This window comes from Thunnus maccoyii, chromosome 13, assembly GCF_910596095.1.
Source record: "Thunnus maccoyii chromosome 13, fThuMac1.1, whole genome shotgun sequence".
Classification (NCBI taxonomy): Eukaryota; Metazoa; Chordata; class Actinopteri; order Scombriformes; family Scombridae; genus Thunnus; species Thunnus maccoyii.
Window position 1 is genome coordinate 2,545,953 of NC_056545.1, and position 18,987 is coordinate 2,564,939.

General features: G+C 39.8%; 2 protein-coding genes and 1 pseudogene across 2 annotated transcripts in view; 2 read left to right on the forward strand and 1 right to left on the reverse strand.

Moving 5' to 3' along the window:
- Positions 1–4,108: 4,108 nt before the first annotated feature.
- Positions 4,109–18,987, forward strand: part of LOC121909983 (tumor necrosis factor receptor superfamily member 14-like) — a 124,899-nt gene continuing 110,020 nt past the window's right edge. The window contains exons 1-2 of the mRNA XM_042430883.1: positions 4,109–4,207; positions 4,666–4,706. The gene's annotated coding sequence lies outside the window, so the exon portion shown is untranslated. The remainder of the gene's footprint in view (positions 4,208–4,665; positions 4,707–18,987) is intronic.
- Positions 10,461–11,327, forward strand: LOC121910002 (annotated as a pseudogene).
- Positions 12,951–13,416, reverse strand: LOC121910013 (histone H2A-like). The gene has a single exon (XM_042430926.1). The coding sequence runs from the start codon at positions 13,382–13,384 to the stop codon at positions 13,001–13,003; it is 384 nt and encodes a 127-aa protein (XP_042286860.1). The 5' UTR covers positions 13,385–13,416; the 3' UTR covers positions 12,951–13,000.

Genomic DNA, 18,987 nt, shown 5'->3' on the forward strand with positions numbered 1-18,987 from the left:
CAGTTTAAGGAAGTTCACCAGTCCGCACTTTGACAAAAAGTCATCCTGTTGTACCAGTAGAGAGCTTTACTTCTCTAAAATCTGAAAGATAGATAGATGATAGATTGCCAACAACATTAATTATGGTTTGAATTGTTGATAATTATGAATATTTAAAATATTATTATAGTTGATTAAACTGCTCAGAAGTGTAAAAATGTAAAAACTCAATAATACAAATGATTGTTTAAAGTTAAAAATCAGTGAGTCATAAAGTGGAAAGAAAAAAGTGTTCTTTGGTCATTTTACTGTTCAGTCGTCTTCTGAAATCATCTTCGTCTCCATATCTTCATCTTCTTTTTTCAGTCCTACCTGGCCGTCATCTTCTCCCCTCAGGTCCTCTCTTCCTTCTTCTTGCCTCCATTGACATCCTCCTCCACTGACCTTCCCTTCACTTTCAGTTATCACCATCACATGTTTTATTCCTCCATTTCTTCTTTTCCACCTCATTGTTATGTGTTGTATATGTCATGTCTTTTATTCTGCCTTTCTCTGATTAAAGCAGGAAGTTATTCAGGACAGTTTTCAACAATATCTTAACTTCAACCAGGTTTCACTGAGACAAAAAACTGTTTTTACTCTTCACAGATAATAATACTGAAAGTCTTCAGTGGACATTCCCTCATATGTCATCGTGCAGAGTACCTAACAGAGGGACGATGCTGTCCCAGATGTCTTGCTGGTAAGATCTAACTGAAACATAAAAGCAGGATGTTTGCCAGCAACGATACTTACAGAATTAATCACTTCTGGGCTGATCAATACAGTTTACTGCTTGTTTATAAGCAGTAAAACAAAGTGATACTTTTTCTGACAGCTGACTTTTACGTAGCTAAATGTTCCTTGTTTCTTAATTCAGACATGACAGAAGATTTACAGAAAGATACAATACTTGTACGATATTTGTCACCTGGTGAACAAGAGGGATGAGAGAGAGAAAAGCAATTATTTAAAATATAATGTGAATAATATGATAATTATAATGATAATAAATTGTTTCTTCTCCACAGGATATCGAGTTAGAATAGATTGTACAGAGTTCAGAAGCACATACTGTCAGCCCTGCACTGATGGAACCTACATGAATCATCCCACTGGACTTAAACAGTGTTTAACCTGTGCAAAGTGTGATTCAGGTAGATTTATATTCATATTATTGGCAGATGTTTAAGCCTTAGTATCAATTTAAGCTCAGTAAGAAGCTTTTTTTACTGCAAGTCTCACTGTCAATGCTGTAAGAAGTGAATAAACTGTCTGGTTGGCGGCTTCATTATGAAGATGCAGAGACTCAGCATGATGAGTCTACTGCCTTGAGACAACTTCCACAGTGGAAATTAGAGCCTAACAAGCAAGTTTCCCAATAAAACTGTAACATTAAATTTCTACATGACAACAATGAGGAAAATGATGATTAGAGGATTGTATCTGTGCTGTTGTTTTCTCAGTTTCATCTGAGATTGATCAATAATCACTTTTTTCCTCATTATTATATAATTACAATTTATATATATTAATTATACTGTTAATTATTACAGCCTAAACTTACAGACTGCATGTAGAAACAAACACCACATAGAGAAATGTGATGAAATGCTGCCAGTGAGACAGTTTTAGTGCCACAACAGCCTGTTGTCACATGAGAAGTTTGTCACTTTCCAAATTCTGACGTTGATGTTGAAGTTTTTTCTGTTTGGTTTTGTGAGCAAGTTATCAGCTGAGACTTTGGTGTCGTCTGTTTTTTTCCTCAGTCTTTAAGCTACTGTGAGCTATTTTGTGTCAGAGGGACTTGCAGTAATATTAGAACCGACCTCTCCTCACAGAAATCACATTTCCACGGGGTGATATGTACGGGTGGTTTTATTCTCCAGCCCTCATTTATGCAGATATTTTCTCATGTATTCATAAATGGGAGAAACTATTGTTTCACATTTCTCAAGATGTCATAAAAACTGAAGATTGTCTTGAAGTCAGAAAAAAGATCAGCATGCTGTTGCTGTCTAGTAGATTTAACAGAAGAGAAGTTTAGTATCTCATATGTAACCTCTGTATGTGTTGACAGGTTCTGGTCTGCAGATAAAGACATCATGTACATCAACATCAAATACAGTTTGTCAACCACTGGAGGGATTCTACTGTATGGACTACACAGAGGACGGCTGTGTGAAAGCACTGAAACACACAAGCTGTCAACCAGGACAATACATCAGACAAAAAGGTTGGTTTTCTCATGCTGACTTTAAGATTATAGTTGTAGTTGAAGTTTTAAATGGGAACACCATGACCTGACAAACAAGTTGCTTATTAAAGCTGCACGTATTGATTTCTGTCCACTAGATAGCAGGAAAAAAGCAGCTCAATAATTCTGTAGAAAAAGTCACAACTGAACACAGACCAGTCAACTTGTTGCTGTCAACTGGAACTTTTGCACCAGTAAAACCATCATAGTTGATTAGTGACTATGTGCAGTATATGTAAAGTAAACATGATTTTAACAAATAAAGGTACAAACAAGGCCTGTGTAAAAACCTAAGATACTATCTTGGCTTCTACACTTATTCATTATAAATTGCTCCTGAGAAATGGTGTGAAGATGAAATGAGTTTGTGTTTTCAAGATTCAAGTATTTGTGTATGTAAAGTTAGACCTGCATGGACCACAGTCTACCCTGCCAAGACACCACTACACCACTGGTTTGAAAGCCTCATGCTTCTAGAAGCTGATGGTGTCTGACCTCCACTGATGGAAGTCAGAAACTATTTTCATGCATCACTGAGTGGAAAGTGGAAGGACAGTTTGTTAGCATAGCTAGCATTTCAGTTGTTGGTGTCTTGTGCTCACTGGTACCTGCCATGCTGCAGCCCTCACAGCAGCATTCAGATAGGACATGGTGCCAAAACAGAAAGGTCTGATTGGTCGTTTCTGTTTTGGACTTTGTCTGGCGATTGAAATGTAGGTGAGTCAGAGACAGCAGCCGTTCTGATCCAGTCTTTATCTAGTTAGGAAGGTTTCTGTTCCTGTTGTAATAGTCATAGAGAAAGTTTGCTCTATATGGTGAAGGTGAGGAGCCTGACACACCTGCAGGGACGTTGTGGACAACATTGATTCAACAGCAGACAAAAGCAGAGGAATCTTGCTCTTTCTGTCAGGACAGATTTGTTTTATTTGGACACAAAAACATAGTTTTCTCTTCATGAATCACTTTCCTTGTTTTCATGTCATAACTACCTTCACCAGACAGAATGGATGTTACATTGGTCAAAAGACAAAAGTCTGAAAGTCATAAAATGAAACTTATACAATTTCTTGACAATCTAGTTGTTTACTGGCATGAACATATTAGCATAAATATCTTTAGTATTGAAAGTATTTGCATGAAGCAGTGAAGCTGATGACATTTGGATCATTGTAGTTTCTCTCAACAGTAGTTTGAGAGTTGTTGCTCAAGAATGACAAGATGGTGAAATATAAAAACTTGTCAACAATCATTATTAAACAAAGGACTATTATTGGATGTGTCATTTTCAAGTGTCAGCTTCAGCTTCACTGAAATGAAATCAGACAGATGTGATGACAGTGATGATGTCATATAACACTGATGACTTCATAATATGTAAAGTGAAGTAGTTTCAATGTGTATATTTGTATTTGTGCAGGAACAGCTCTCAGGGACACTGAGTGCACTGACTGCAGTGATGGAACATTTTCAGATGGGACATTTACATCTTGTCAACCACACACACAGTAAGTGAAGCTTGACATCAGCCGTGGACACAGCTGGTTTCTAACAACAGCAATGAATTAGTGGAATCTATAAATGTTCCTGTAAAAATGTCCCTCTGTCATTCCAGATGTGAATCACTAAAGCTTCAGCTGATCAAACCAGGAAATGATTCAGCTGATGCTGAATGTGGAAAACAAAGTTCACATGTGATACATGTGACTGTCAGGATTGTGGTGCTTTTTTTATTAATTGGCATAGCTGGATTAGTTTACTTTATCATAAAGAAGAAATCAAGTAAGATTTGTTGTTATTTTTTGTATCAGACAATACAAACATTATCATAGTTTTGATGGATGATACTTTCTGACAGGTCATGACATTGTTGATTAAGACTTTTTTCATTGTTTTATTATAGAAATAATGGAAAATGCAGACATTCCCATAGAGGTATGTTTGTTGTCTCTTTTTAACACTGTAATGAATGTACTTTAGTAGATGACAAGGCTCAGTTTATTTAATTAATTAAATCATGTCATTAATCTCTTAAATATTTCACTGAAAAGGAAAAAACAAATGGAGAAACGTCAGAGATGCTAACCATATACCAGACAGTATCAGGTAAGATTTGTTGTTATTTGTTTGTATTTAGACATTATCACTAGACATTATAACTAGACATTATCATAGTTTTGATGGATGATACTTTCTGACAGGTCATGACATTGTTGATTAAGACTTTTTTCATTGTTTTATTATAGAAATAAAGGAAAATGCAGACATTCCCATACAGGTATGTTTGTTGTCTCTTTTTAACACTGTAATGAATGTACTTTAGTAGATGACAAAGCTCAGTTAATTTAACTAATTAAATCATGTCATTAATCTCTTAATATTTCATCAAAAAGGAAACTGGAGATGGAAGCTGAGAGAGGCTAAACAGTATCAGGTAAGACAGCAGTGTGTTTTCTTTTGAAATGTTCATTGACTGATGACTGTCTGGCTGAGCTACACTCTGTGATGTCTTTTTAAATGTAAAAGATGTTTCTGCTCTTTAGGATGAGACCATCAGGACAGGAACTTGTACACTTTCTGACCCTGCAGAGTAAATGTGATCTAGAATCCAGTTTACAATCCAGGTTGGATTCTAGCACATTGTCTTTGCAGTGATGAGAAATAAAACAAGTCCAAGTTTGATTTCCTGAACTTTACTACAGACTGAAAATATCCTCTAAGAACTGCTTGTCTACAGTCTGCATCATTATTTCACATAGATGTTATTAAATGTTGTAGGACGACTGTCAGATGGTGTGAAACTATTGAAAGTTATTGTGTTTATTAGTTTTCTTGTTAAAATGATCTAATGATCCCTGTAGATGATTCAAACCAAACATACAGAAGTGAATGTGGAAGTATTTTTATTTTGGATTTACAGGAGCAACAGCTGTGAGTTATATTGTTCCCTTTAAAATGGAGGCTAGAGGGATCGGCCCTGTGAGTACTGACACAGGGGAAGATAGAAATAAAAGCAACTTTAAATAGAGATTCATCCTTTAAACCAGTAAATGTTACTACTAATGTTGATACTAAGAGCTCATTAATCATCAACATTTATTGACTTATAATTCACCCAGACTGGGATGTAAAATGTACTAATTAGTGTTCATGTATTTTAGTTGTGATTGTGCACCACAGTGTTTCATCAGACTCATAAAGAGCTACAAGGACCTAAGAATTTTGATTTCAGATGATATACATGTAATGTACAATATGAGTGTGTATCTAAGAAGTTTAATGTATAAAAGATATGTATAGATGTATAAAAAGTGTATTTTGTGTTCATTTCAACGTTTTAAAAAAGACATTAAAGTCTTGAATCATGGACTGCAGCCTGTCAGCCTTCAGTCAGTTTAAAATAGATGGAGTCCAGTAAAAGTCAAAAGTCTCTAAGAAGAAATAATCAAGTAAAGTATCAGAACCTAAAAACTGAAAGTTAATGTGAGTAAATGTGCTCAGTTACTTTCTAACTCAGACTCTGACCGTTGTGTTTGGTCTCTTTAAAGAAAACAGGTCAAAGACAGTGAATTCTGGTTATTATGAGGGTTCACATATGGAAAGAGTCAAAGTGCCGCCAGGTTATGTTTCTCCAGATAGAGATACCAAGTGGGTTTTAATTCGAATGTATTAAAACAAGAAAACACACAAACTCTGAGACCAAACCTCCACAGAAGTTCATATAGTTTAGATTCAGCTTCAAATATAAAAACATGAAGTGGTTTAATATTCAGTTTGAAGTGTATTTAGTCATTTTTCAGCATGATGTTCAGGTAACTGTTAATCAGCCCTTCAGGGACGTTTCTGGACGTTTTGGTTCTCTAGACGAGACGTTCACTGGCACCTCTGAGGGAAACAATCTTTTCATAGAATATTTTATAACAACTGTAATAATTTTATGATACTTTATTTTGATTTGTCTTTAGCCTATTTGGCCTATTTGGAGGCTCCGCAGTTCACTGATTCACAAAGCTCCCTCAGTGTTCTTCAGGACATCAATTAGTTTAATTTATTTTCAGGATGTAGATCATTTTTTTTATCATTATAGGTTATCTTTGTTAAGGTCACTGACCACCACATGACTTGAGTTGAGGATCCACCTGTGCAGTGGGAGGGCTGAAGTGTGTTCATGTTTGTGTGTAAATGAATAGTGTCAATGCAAAGCAGTTTACTCCTTTATGCCTCAGATTAAATACCTTTGAATCACAGTGTAGAAGTTAATAGTCCAAATTCACCCACAGACCTGATTCTCACAATATCTTCCAAGAACCTTTTTATTATTAGAGGCCAAATGATCAGACTTTGTGCACACTAAATGTTTAAGACAATACTGCCACCTACTGGACTTTTCTTTTTTAATGTATCTTTATAGATGAATTAGAAATAAGTTGTCATTTCTCTTTCGTTTTCAGACAATTTCAGGTAAAATTCCTGTTTCATGTCATTTCAAAGCTTTTTTTTTTTAATAAAACCACATTGTGTGATTCAACAAAAGAGTGAAATAAATGCAAGGAATCAGTACTGAAATTCCTTTTAATGCAAGAGTGGAATATAGAAATTATATTTAGGCCTATGTATATTATTAAAACATTTTAAAATCACTTTCTGTTTTTTCTCAGTTTTATATTTAGTTTCTCCATTTTGTTTGTTACTGAAAGTAAAGCAACACTCACTTTAAACTCATTAAACACGTACTTGCTATATTAAGAAAATATTAATCAAGGAGTTTATGTTTAAAATTAAATTAATGCCAATGATCGAGTCAAACTGCTGTAAACTAAACACAGAGTCTTCAGTCGACACAAATATGTTTACAACAAATCACACTTAAAAGTTGGACAGTTTCAATCAGATCCATCCGCGTTTTCTACCTGCTTCTTCCTGACAGATGATTGGCGGGAGTCTGCAAATGTCTGGTAAAACCCTTCACAATAAATTTAATGAACACAAAGTTGAAAAACTGCGATAGAAACAAGCAACACACACAGAATGAAACAGGATTCCTGCTCTTTTACAGTGTTTGAACAGACTTTGGTGTTAAACATGAAGCGCTCAGAAAGTTAAATGTTTGTGATGAACTTTAGAGAGAGAAAATAGAAAACTACTTTCACACACCTGACCAATCAATAAAGTGGGCGCGTTGTTGTTGGAATCACAAAAATAATTGGACACTAAATGTTCCAAGTCCTGGTACTGGACCTCAGCACAGGGGCTGGAAACCTCTTAACATTTGACCAAGTGGAACCAGAGCAGAACAACTATTACTTCTTGCGTTGCACCATATGGATTATCATGATTCTCTGTGCATAAAAATTGATTTAAGTAGGTGAGGAACCACTTGAAGCATTTTCCAGAAATAAAATGAAAGCTTTTCTAACCCAACTATCATTTCTGCTGACTTCTGCAGGTGTGCTGCTGCTTAGAAACATGGACCAACGTCTCAACATCGTCCTTCTTGGAAACACAGGAGTTGGGAAAAGCGTTTCAGCAAACACCATTTTAGGATTGAAAGCCTTTAAATCACAGCGGGACTTCAAATCATGACAAAGCAATGCTCTGAAGCAGCTGGAAATGTGTGCGGGAGACAGATCTCAGTGATCGAGACTCCAGGAATATCATGTGCTGGTGATGAAGAACAAATTAAAAACAGCTGTCAGGATGTCCTGCAGTCCGCCAGACCTTGTCTGTTTCTGGTAGTGATTAAAATCGATCGATTCACAGATGAGCAAAAGCCGTGGAGGCAGCTGTCAGAGTCCTCGGGGATCAGGGGTTGAAAAAGACTTATATGCTCACGTGAGGAAATGCTTTAGAAGAAACGTCCCTAGATGAGTTCATCAATGATGATAATGAAAGTTTACTTCCAAACTTTGTTTCAGGATTTAAGATATCATCTACTCAGCAATGACAATGGAGGACAGGACCAAGTCGAAGAGCTGCTGACAAAGTCAGGTCACCTAAGAACCCTGCAACAAGGTATCATACTTTACAATACAGTTTTTATATATACAATACATTGTCAAAAAGTGGGATGAGCTTATATTTACATCAAATTAACAGAAAACGTTGGTTTTCTGTGTGTTTTACCCCCAGACACCTTCAACTGCAGGTGTCTCTGTGGTTCCAGCTTCCCTCTGAGCTGTAGAAAGAGGGACGTTGAAGCAGTTTTCCTCTCAGATGAGAATTATGTCATTTATCAACATGCTGCTATGTCCACTCTGAGGCCCCTAGACTAGACTCCATTTACTACTCTGCCATCAGGTGTTACATTTTATTACAATTTTCCAAAGCAATGTACATATGAAAGTTAATACAACATAAACAAAGATCTCGTCAGGAGAGAACAACATGAGTAAGTGCCATAAAGCTAAGTTCAGGTCAGGATGTAGGTGCCAACAGGCAGCGCATAGAGCTAATGCATAGGGTGCATAGAAGTGAGTAATATTTCTTTAAAGTCCATCAGGGACAGAGGTGTTTGCAAAAGAGCTGAGTCTTGTAGGTGTGTTACTGATGATAATGACATCCACCACTGGGTTGGGGGGTCTTCCCTGTTTGAGAGACGTCATAATCATCGATACTCATTTATCTACAAATATCATGTTGGTAAATGACCATCTTATATGTCATCCCTGCTGCTCTGGCAATCTGGACCACACTTAACCAGCTCCAGTGATTGGTTGATGCTCCAAGAAGCAGAAGCAGAACTGATCCAGGACAAACTGCCTTTGCAGCAACCTTATGGAATAATTTCTAGAGTGCGATCCTGCTTACTGATAAATTTCTGAATTATTTAATGAGTCTGTTCTTGTGATTTTGTTTGAGGCAGGGTTTTGTTGTAAAACGGCAACTTACCCTGTATAAATAAAGATGATAAAATAAAAATACAATACCGGTGGTCAAACAGGGCCTAGCCTTACTTTTTTTCCATCAATATTTTAACAAAATTATCCCCTGCTCAGGGATAAAAGGGGGGATGAAGAGGACTTTGATATAATTATTTTCCACAACTTTTAAGACTTTATTCAGCAATTTAGAGAGATACTAGTTACCTACAAAGGGTTGCAGGTTGTTGTGAATAGTGTGGATGACAGTAGCAGATTAAACTATGTTTTTTCATATTTTTGATATCACTTTATGTTTTCTTCTTTCCAGCTGTTCATTCCAGGAACAGCGGGCCAAAAAACAGGAGGACCATCATTCTGCTCGGTTTATCAGGAAATACCATCCTGGGACCTAAAAAGTTTAAACCAGGCTGCGACTGTGATGCAGTCAGTAGAGAGTGTTTCTCTGAATCAGCCATAGTGGACGGTTGACATGTCACTGTGGTGGACACAGATGATGATGATGAAGATCTGATTCTTAAACAGCTGTACATGGAGATCCTGAAGTCCATAGTTGAGGTCAGTCCAGGACTACATGCTTTCATCTTTGTGGTCACAATAGGCAGAATCTCCAGAGCAGCCTCTGGCCTTATAGAAATACTGCCAGGACTTTTTGGTAATGATGCATCTAAGTACACCATGGCAAACTTTATTTATTCTTTTGTACTTATATATTGCAATAACAAGAAATCTTTATTGTAAATTGACATGTGGGCAGCAACAGCTGTATAATCTGATGATTGCTATATACAAGTTTGTTTTCAGTCCCGTTCATGTTCATGCTCTGAATCACCGACAGTAACCGTGTGTTTACCTCCACCGAAAACATGTCTGATTAAAAACTAATAAATCACGTCTCTACATTGGTTTCGGGTTTATTGTGTCCTCTGACGTCTCTTCTTACTAGAACACCACTGTCACATTTAATACAAACCCTTTTAAGACGTTTTAGGAGACGATTTGTGAAGAAAACTCGCTGCGCGCCGTACAAAGTGACGGTGTATCAGCGAGGTTTGAAGCCTCCCAGAAAGAAAGAAATGAGTCCTGGACGCCAAAAATGAGCTCAGTCTGAAGGGAGGAACGTTTCCTCACTGCTGCGATAACAAAAGTGTTTCAAAACGTTGGTTTTCTGTGTGTTTTACCCCCAAAATGTGGAGGAGAAAACACAAGTTTCATCAGATTTGAGGCGGCAGGCAGAGCGGCTCTGAGTATTGCTTCTCCACGGTTCTCATGTGCTTTATAACTCCCGCCCCGTGCCCTCTGCTCGAACATACAGTCCGCGAGACAAACAGCAGGCTACACACGCAAAGATGGCAGAAGAAGCTCCAGCAGCGGCCCCGGCGAAAGCCGCCCCTAAAGCCCCGAAGAAGAAGAGCGCTCCCCGGCCGTAGAAGGACGGACCCAGCCTCAACAAGCTGATCATCGGCGCTGTGGCGGAGTCCAAGGAGCGTAAAGGGCTGTCGGTGGCGGCGCTCAAGAAGATTCTGGCGACCAAAGGTGTCGATGTCGTCAAAGCCAACAAACGCATCAACACTGCGGTCACGAAGCTGGTGACTAAAGGTACTCTGACCCAGACCAAAGGGACAGGGGCCTCCGGCTCCTTCAAGCTCGCTAAGGAGACCAAACCCGCCAAGCCGGTCAAGAAAGTGGTGAAGAAGAAAGCGCCGTCAAAGCCAAGAAGCCCGCAGCCAAGAAACCCGCAGCGGCCAAGAAGCCCAAGACAGCGGCGGCTAAGAAGACAGCAGCCGCTAAGAAATCCCTCAAGAAGGTCAAGAAGCCCGCAGCGGCCAAGAAAGCAGCCAAGAGCCCCAAGAAGGCCGCCAAGAGTCCCAAGAAAGTGGTGAAAAAGGCTCCTGCAGCTAAGAAAGCTCCCGCAAAGAAGGTCGCCAAACCCAAAGCCAAGAAGGCAGCACCCAAGAAGAAGTGAGCTGTCATCAGTTTGAACATGTGAACCTGATCAAAGGCTCTTTTAAGAGCCACACAACTTCTCTAAAGAGCAGCATCCTGATTATAATGTATTTAGCCACGTAGTGTTTTCTCATTAACAACAGTAATTGGAAAAATTCAATCTATCTATATATGTATTTAAATCTATATGGTGCCAACTCAGTTGTAATCAGAGCATCAGTTAATGATGAACAGGTTAACTCTTCTTTTCCTATTACATATGTCTTTTTTATATCTATCTTATTTTGACACATAATACAAAGCAACATATAAACCACATAGGAATGAAAACCTAACTTAAACCTCTACACAAACGCTGGGGAATAATAATTATATTATAATATAATATAATTTAAGTAAGGTAAATAAGAAAGGTTCATCCTAACCATGTGTCAAGGACACAAAAGCAAATAACAGCACATATCAACCACAAGTGACTCAATTACAGCCCAACAAAACAGGGATATCGAAGTTAAAAAAAGGATCCAATCTAGAAATACATAGGAATATTAAATTGAGTCCAGATGTTGTGAAAAGGGACCCCAAGATTCTTCCCATCTATGTAGACTTTTTACATTTTTAAATTGCAGTTTCTCCATGTTGGTAACCAAAGTAAGTTCATGCAGCCAGTTTCTAAAGCGCGGTGCAGTCTGTGAGAATAAGGTTTTATTGCTATTACGCTGCCCGTCAATAAAACTGTTTGAATGTGTAAAGGGAGAGTTAACAAGTCTCTGTCAGGAGGATCTTATGATAAACCCCAGAAAAATGGACTATTGACTAAAATGGAGAAATTAGTGGACAGTCCCAAAATAAATGCAACAAAGTACCATCATTGAATTTACATTTATCACAGAGGGGTAAAATGTATGTAACATGACCTCAGAATAATGAAAACAGAGAATATCTTAAATGTCACTTTTTAAATCCAGTCTAAAGTGTCAACATGATCTGAACTGAGCAGCAAATACAGAAAATCACTCAGGATGACAATAAACTGTAAATATATTATGATAAAACTATTATGATAGATTTACTATTACTACTGCTGTTCCCTTTTTATTACATCTAAGTTAATATGTATCAGATATCAAACATATTTCCTCTTATTGTGTTTATTATAAGTGGTAAAAGGTGAAACGTTACACAATGATATGAATGAGAATAGAAAGGAGGAGCAGCTGTTACGTCACAAGTCATTGAGTCAAACAAACCTTTTACCAGTTTTTATCAGAATCACAGTTTCAGAGCTGAATGTGGATCTTAAAGAGGCTTTTTTGGGGGGCTGGGAAATCTCCAGATTAATAATTATTAGTATTAGTAATTAATAACTAGTATAAGTAGTTTCAAATGGTGTCTAAACATCATGTAGTGTAATGTATATACCAGCCATTCTTGTATTATAAGTATGATTTCTACACTGAATGACTAAATTATCTTTTAAATGTTTATTTCTTGTTCTGTTGGCAACACAAACAACCATCATTATGTTATTAATGCAGTTATAATATAAACATCTTGTAACACTGACCATCAACATCAGGAGTGTTAGTAACTATAATGAATAAATAGTATAATAATTAGTTTCAAATGTAGGTTAATATATAGACCAACCACTGTTTTATCATAAATATTAACTTTTAAATGTTGATTGCTGGTATTGTTCATAACACAAGCATCAATTACGGTTCAAATATAATCAGTATATTTAACTGAGTGTAACACTGACTCAATATTCTGTATAGATAATAAAAATGACTTGTGTCTTAATGACAGTGTACCAGAGACATGAGGATGTTTGTTCTTTATCAGGAGTGTGTGGCTCTTAAAAGAGCCGTTGTGTTGTTTAGAGGAGCCGGTTCCATGTTTACTTCTTGGCGGGCTTCTCGGTCTTCTTGGGCAGCAGCACAGCCTGGATGTTTGGCAGCACGCCGCCCTGAGCGATGGTCACTCCACCCAGCAGCTTGTTGAGCTCCTCGTCGTTGCGGACAGCCAGCTGCAGGTGACGGGGGATGATCCTGGTCTTCTTGTTGTCGCGGGCAGCGTTTCCAGCCAGCTCCAGGATCTCAGCGGTCAGGTACTCCAGCACAGCCGCCAGGTAGACGGGGGCTCCGGCACCGACACGCTCCGCATAGTTGCCCTTCCTCAGCAGCCTGTGAACACGGCCGACTGGGAACTGGAGCCCGGCCCTGGAGGAGCGGGTCTTTGCCTTAGCGCGGGCTTTGCCTCCGGTTTTTCCTCTACCACTCATTTTTGGGTTCTTCTCGAGTCTGATCTCAAAGAAAATGTAACCTAAGACTAAGACTAAGACTAAGACTAAGAAGTTCATGGGCCTGGAGGGATAGCTCAGGGCTTCTGCCCTTTTCTATCCATAGTAGGTGGATCTTGTATCTTTTTGGTCTTGGTCGGCGGAGGAGAGGCAGAAGGATGTGGGGGGACTCATGAGGTTTCAGGACACATGTGGGCCAAGGCACAAACAAAGCAAAACAAAACAAAACAAAACAAAGAAAAAAAAAAAAAAAAAAAAAAAAAAAAAACCTTGTGTTTGGTGTGTTTTATCTACATTTATGTATGTGTGTGCGTGTGGGTGATATTAAGCAGCAGAGGTGGAGTAATATTCTGTGTATCCAGGTTTGGTTAGTCGGTCATGGGGGGTTGGTGGCTGGAGGGTCTTTGGTTAGCTGTAGAATGAATGAGAGGGGGGTGTTAACTGTTAATTTTGCTTCCTTTATGGTTCGTTGGAGTGAAGGGTTGTTTGTTGCTGTCCTCAGGTATTTCAGTGCTATTGTTTGGTGTCTCTGTCTTAGGGTTTGAATTCCTGTTATGGTGTGTATATAGTGGTTGCTGATGTATGATGGGAGTCTGTGTGCTAATTTGAGTGCTTTGTTTTGGATTGTTTGTAGGCGTTGTAACTGGTTGTCAGAGATGGTGATCCAGGCAGGGACGGAGTATTCGAAGAGTGGTCGGATGTATGATAGGTAGACTTTGATGACTGTAGAGGGTGATGCGCCATGTTTTCCACAGAGGGCTTTGAGATGGTTGAGTCTATTGTTTGCTTTTTGTTCCAGGTTATTGAAGTGCTTTGTCCAGGTCATGTTGTTTTGGAATGTGACTCCGAGGAATGTTGCTTCTTTACTGATATTGATTTTCTGGTTGTATAGTGTTAGATTGGCACTGTTGTTGGGCTGCAGGTGTGGGTTTTTTGTGAAGAGGACGCACTGTGTTTTGGCAGGGTTTAGTTTGATTCTCCACAAGTTAGACCAGTTTTCTATTTCAGTTATGCATGTGTGGAGTTTTTTGGCTGCTAGGTTTGGACATTTGGAACTGGACCAGTAGCAGAGGTCGTCTGCAAACTGTGAGACTTTGGCTATGGTGGCTGGGGGGTAGTATATATCAGATATGTATAGTAGAAAGAGAAGTGGACTCAGAACTGCACCCTGTGGAACTCCTGCTTGGGGGGTGAAAGGTGTTGATATGGCAGAGGCAACTTTGACTTTGATTTGGCGGTTGTTAAGAAAGCTGAAGATGATGGATTGGGTGGGTTTAGGGAGTTTGAGATTTGTATCCAGTAGTCTGTATTTGAGTCCGTTGTGCCATACCTTGTCGAAGGCTTTTTCTATATCAAAGAATATTGCCATGGTTATTTCTTTTTTGTTGAAGTTTCTGTGGATGTCTTCTGATAATCGGATGATGTTGTCTGTGGTGGCTCTCCCTTTTCTGAAGCCGGCTTGATGAATTCCTAGGAGGCCCATAGAGTTTATGTGGTTTGTGAGGCGTGAGGTGAGTATTCTTTCAAACAGTTTTCCAATGTGGCTGAGAAGGCTTATGGGGCGGTAACTAGTGGCATTGTGCGGGTCTTTTCCTGGTTTGTGGATCATAGTGACAACAGCAATCTTCCAAGGTGAGGGGAAATGACCGGTTATGAGGCAGGTGGAGAAGAGCTGTCCAAGGTGCTGGAGATAAGCGGTCGGTGCTTGTTTTATCAGTATGGTGTCAACATTGTCCTCCCCCGGTGCTTTATTTTTCATCTTTTTCAAGTGCAGTTGTATTTCTTGGATGGTGACTGGCTTTGTGAGGGGATGATGTTCTGTGCTGAGATTGGCTGTATTTGTCTCTTTTGTGTTGTGTTTTGTCATTTCTTTATCAACCAGGTCTTTCCATGTATTGTCAAAGTGTGGGTCATTTGGGCATGAGTGGATGTTTTCAAGATGATTACGGAAGAGTGTGGCTTTTTCTTGTTGTCACTGATGATTTTGCCTGAGGATTTGATTGGTGGTGTGTTATTGTTTTCTGAATCTCCATTTAGGCTCTTTATTTTTTGCCAGAAGGTCCGGGGATTTGTGTCCTGATTGAGTTTTCTGTAGAATGTCTTCCAGGTTTTCTGCTTGTGAAGGGTAAGTTGTATTTTAATAGTGTTTTGGAGTCTGTTTATTTCTGTTTTGGTTTGGGGTGATCTGAACCTTATGAATTCTCTTCTCAGCTTGCTCTTGTGTCTTATGAGTTGGAGCAGGTGAAGAGGTAATGTCTGTGTCAGTGTTTTAGCAGGGTTTTGGGGTATTGTTTCCTCTCTGGCTCGGGTGAGAAGTTGACTTGACAGCACTGCTTGTTGGTCCAGACCTTGGGGGGTGGTTATGAGGGTGGTGTTCTGTAGTTTTTCTTCTATGTATGTTTTGTATATTTCCCACTCTGCTGTTTTGTAGTTGTACCTCTTCCTTGGAGTTGCTTGCAGATGAAAGGAGAATGTTGTGAGGACAGGTAGGTGGTCGCTGGAGAGATGATTTGTGGTGGAGAACTTATGCAGTTTTGAAGCCAGATCAGGGGAGCATATGATCAAGTCCAGAATGTCTGTGCTGCCTGTTTGGGGGGATGTATAGGTGGGTTCGTTTGTGTTGATGATTGACAGATTTGTGCTATTCAGGATCTGTTTGAGTGCTATGCCACTTTGATTTGTTTTTCTGCAGTGGAATGCATGCTTTGCATTGAGATCTCCCATTATGAGGGAGTGGCTGGGGTTGGAGATAGCGTTAAACAGTGCAGCTGAAGGTTTTATTCCAGGGGGACAGTATATGCTGGTGACTGTAATAGGGTGATGTGAGTGGATTTTCATTTTGGTTGCAATGTATTCATTTCCTTGTAGTTCTTCTGGTGAGAGGCCGAAATCAATTTCACTGTATTCAATGTTATTTCTGATCAGGATTGCTACTCCTCCTCCATGTCCTGTCTGCCGTTCTTTTCTTATGATGTTGTAGCCGGGGATCTGAATTCGTGATTTGGTTGATAACAGTGTTTCATTTATGGAAGCCACAGAGACATTCTTCTCCTTTAGCAGTTGGATTAGCTCCTCTTTGCTTCCCCTTATTCCTCTAATATTTATGTGTAGAAAGGTGGTGAGGGCCATTATGAAGAGTGTTAGAAGGAACAAAGAAAATGACTGGAAATAGACATCTGTTGTCTTGCAGAGAATGACACACACTTCATATATTGAAGTGTGTGTGTTTCCTGATGGTTTGGAGTACTTCCTCTATTTTCTTGTCGTCCATAGTGAGTTTTTTTAAGTCATCACGCAGATGAGTGAGGTGGGTGCCATCATTAGGGTGCAGGCTTGGGGGGTTAGTGGTAGTGGGTTTTCCGGCTGAGGGTTTGGCAGTTGGTGTCTTTTTGGTTGATGGGGTCATGTATGAAAGGTAGACTGGACAGGTCTTGGAGGCAGCGGAGTGTTCGCCTGCACAGTTGGCACACTTGGCTTCTCGCTTTTCTTTTGTGCAGGTTTTGTGGTGGTGGTTTTCTCCACATCTCAGGCATACGACTGGGTTGGTGCAGTTGATTGAGATATGGTTGAATTGTTGGCATTTATAGCATTGTTTGATGGTGGGTGGAGGTCGTGCCTTCTCTACTCTATACTGAAAAAGGTCCATGTAAAAGCCCTCATGGAGAAGGCTAGCAGCTTGGTCTGGGTTGGTGAGCTGGATCTTGATGAAAGTGGTTGGCTGTTGAGTGGATTTGCTTGTTATTCTGTGTATTCTGGAGATGTAGATGCCTTGTTTGTCCAGTTCTTCTTTGACTTGTGTCTCTGTGATGTTTGTGTGAATACCTTTGATGACCAGCAGTTTTGTAGGGGTTTCAGATGGGGGCATAGAGCTGTGTTTGCGTGCTAGCCTGCAAGTGAAGTGTGCTCCATTAAATGCTCCCTCGGGCCATGGTGAGAGCAGAGAGTTCAGGGAGGGAATGTCCTTGGGGAAGATGAGAATATTGCCATTTCTCATGTGGACCAGTTTTTGAAGTTGGGCTTGTGGCTTGAGTCTTTGTATTTCCTTGAGGATGGATTGGTTGGTTGAGAAAGAGTTGTTAGGGGTTTTGTAGTTTTCTATTACAACAGGTGTAAGGTGTTGGTTCTCTGTCGACTCCCGTCTTGCTCTTTTCCTGGGGCCTGTATTAAATGCTTGATATTTGTGCATGTTTGTGCTTACAATGTCCGAGTAGCTGGCAGAGAGTGGTGGGAGAGGAGTGTGTGGGTCTTGTCCATTCAATAGGATCTGCTCCATGGTGGTTAGAGTGGATTGCATCTGTGTAGTGACATTGTTGAGGGGGGTGGATTGGGTGTATTTGCTGAGTTCAGAGAACAAGTGGTTGATTTGGTCAAAAATATTCTTGATGATGAGGTTGTCAATTTTATCAGTGGTCGGAGGGACTGATGTCTCAGCAGAAGTGGATGGTTTTGAATTTGGATTGGATGCAATGACTGCCTGTTGGTCAGTTTTGGGGGGTTTGGATAATTTCATAGGTGGCAGTGCTTTTTCTTTGGTGGTTGGATTGGGTTCTAGAGGTGTGATGGGATCCATTCTTTCCAAGTTTTGGAGTGTTTTGGTGATGAAGCTGCGTACTGCTGGGGAGTTGGGGCTCTTTCTCACTTGTGTGGATTTTTGTGTTTTGGAATCTGGCACTTGTTTCTTTCTTTGTGGTCTTTCATTTGATCCAAAAGCTGCAGTCCATATTTGTTTCCTTTCCATGGCATTGGTTGGTTGTGCAGTAGCCATATTTGCTTCAGGAATGAAATGGAGTGAGTGGGTGTAGGGGGAAGCTGCTGCTTTAAGTGCGGTGAAGAGAGGGGGGGGCGGAAAGGAAAAAAAAAAAAAAAAAAAAAGTGCTTTGTGAACCTGTGAAACTTAACAGTACAAAAAGTGCCTTGGCCACCACATTCGTTTATACCTCTGATTTGTCTGCTTTGTCCATGGAGGAGGCCAGGGAGGCTCTTTAAGCCGTGTCCGGGATCGGCTTCACAAGGCTCCCGTACGGACAGGAGTCACAAGCGCTGTGTGTGGTGCGTGATTCCTGTGTCGGATCACTCGATTTGTCGCTGAAATCCAGATATAAAGCCGTGTAGGTGACGTGACGATGCAGCTGTAAAGCTGTAAGGTGACGTGGGGGAACTCCGTGCAGGTGCAGCGCGAGTCGATATCGCGCGTGAAAATACAAAAGGTAGAATCAACTGTCAACATATCATCAACTGTCAACTGTGTATCACGTATCAATGTAACCTAACCGGTGAAAACTCTCCTTTATATGTCCTGATGTCTCCACCCACCAGAAAAGAGCAGCAGAGGGCGGCCCGCGCTGATTTTGGCGGACTTTTCTCAAAGGACTTTTGTCCAATAAGCAGCGGAGGTTCAGGCTCTTCTAGGCGGTGCTGAGCTCCAGGAGGAGCAAGAAGCAACAACTGTATGTGTGTCCCAATTTAACCTCAGACTGCAGCCAGAATATTAATCAGTCAAATGTCAGATAACTGAACATTAATCCATTCAGATGAGTCCTGTTGATTATTGTTCAGATTGTAGTTGCTAAATTATAAATTTATCT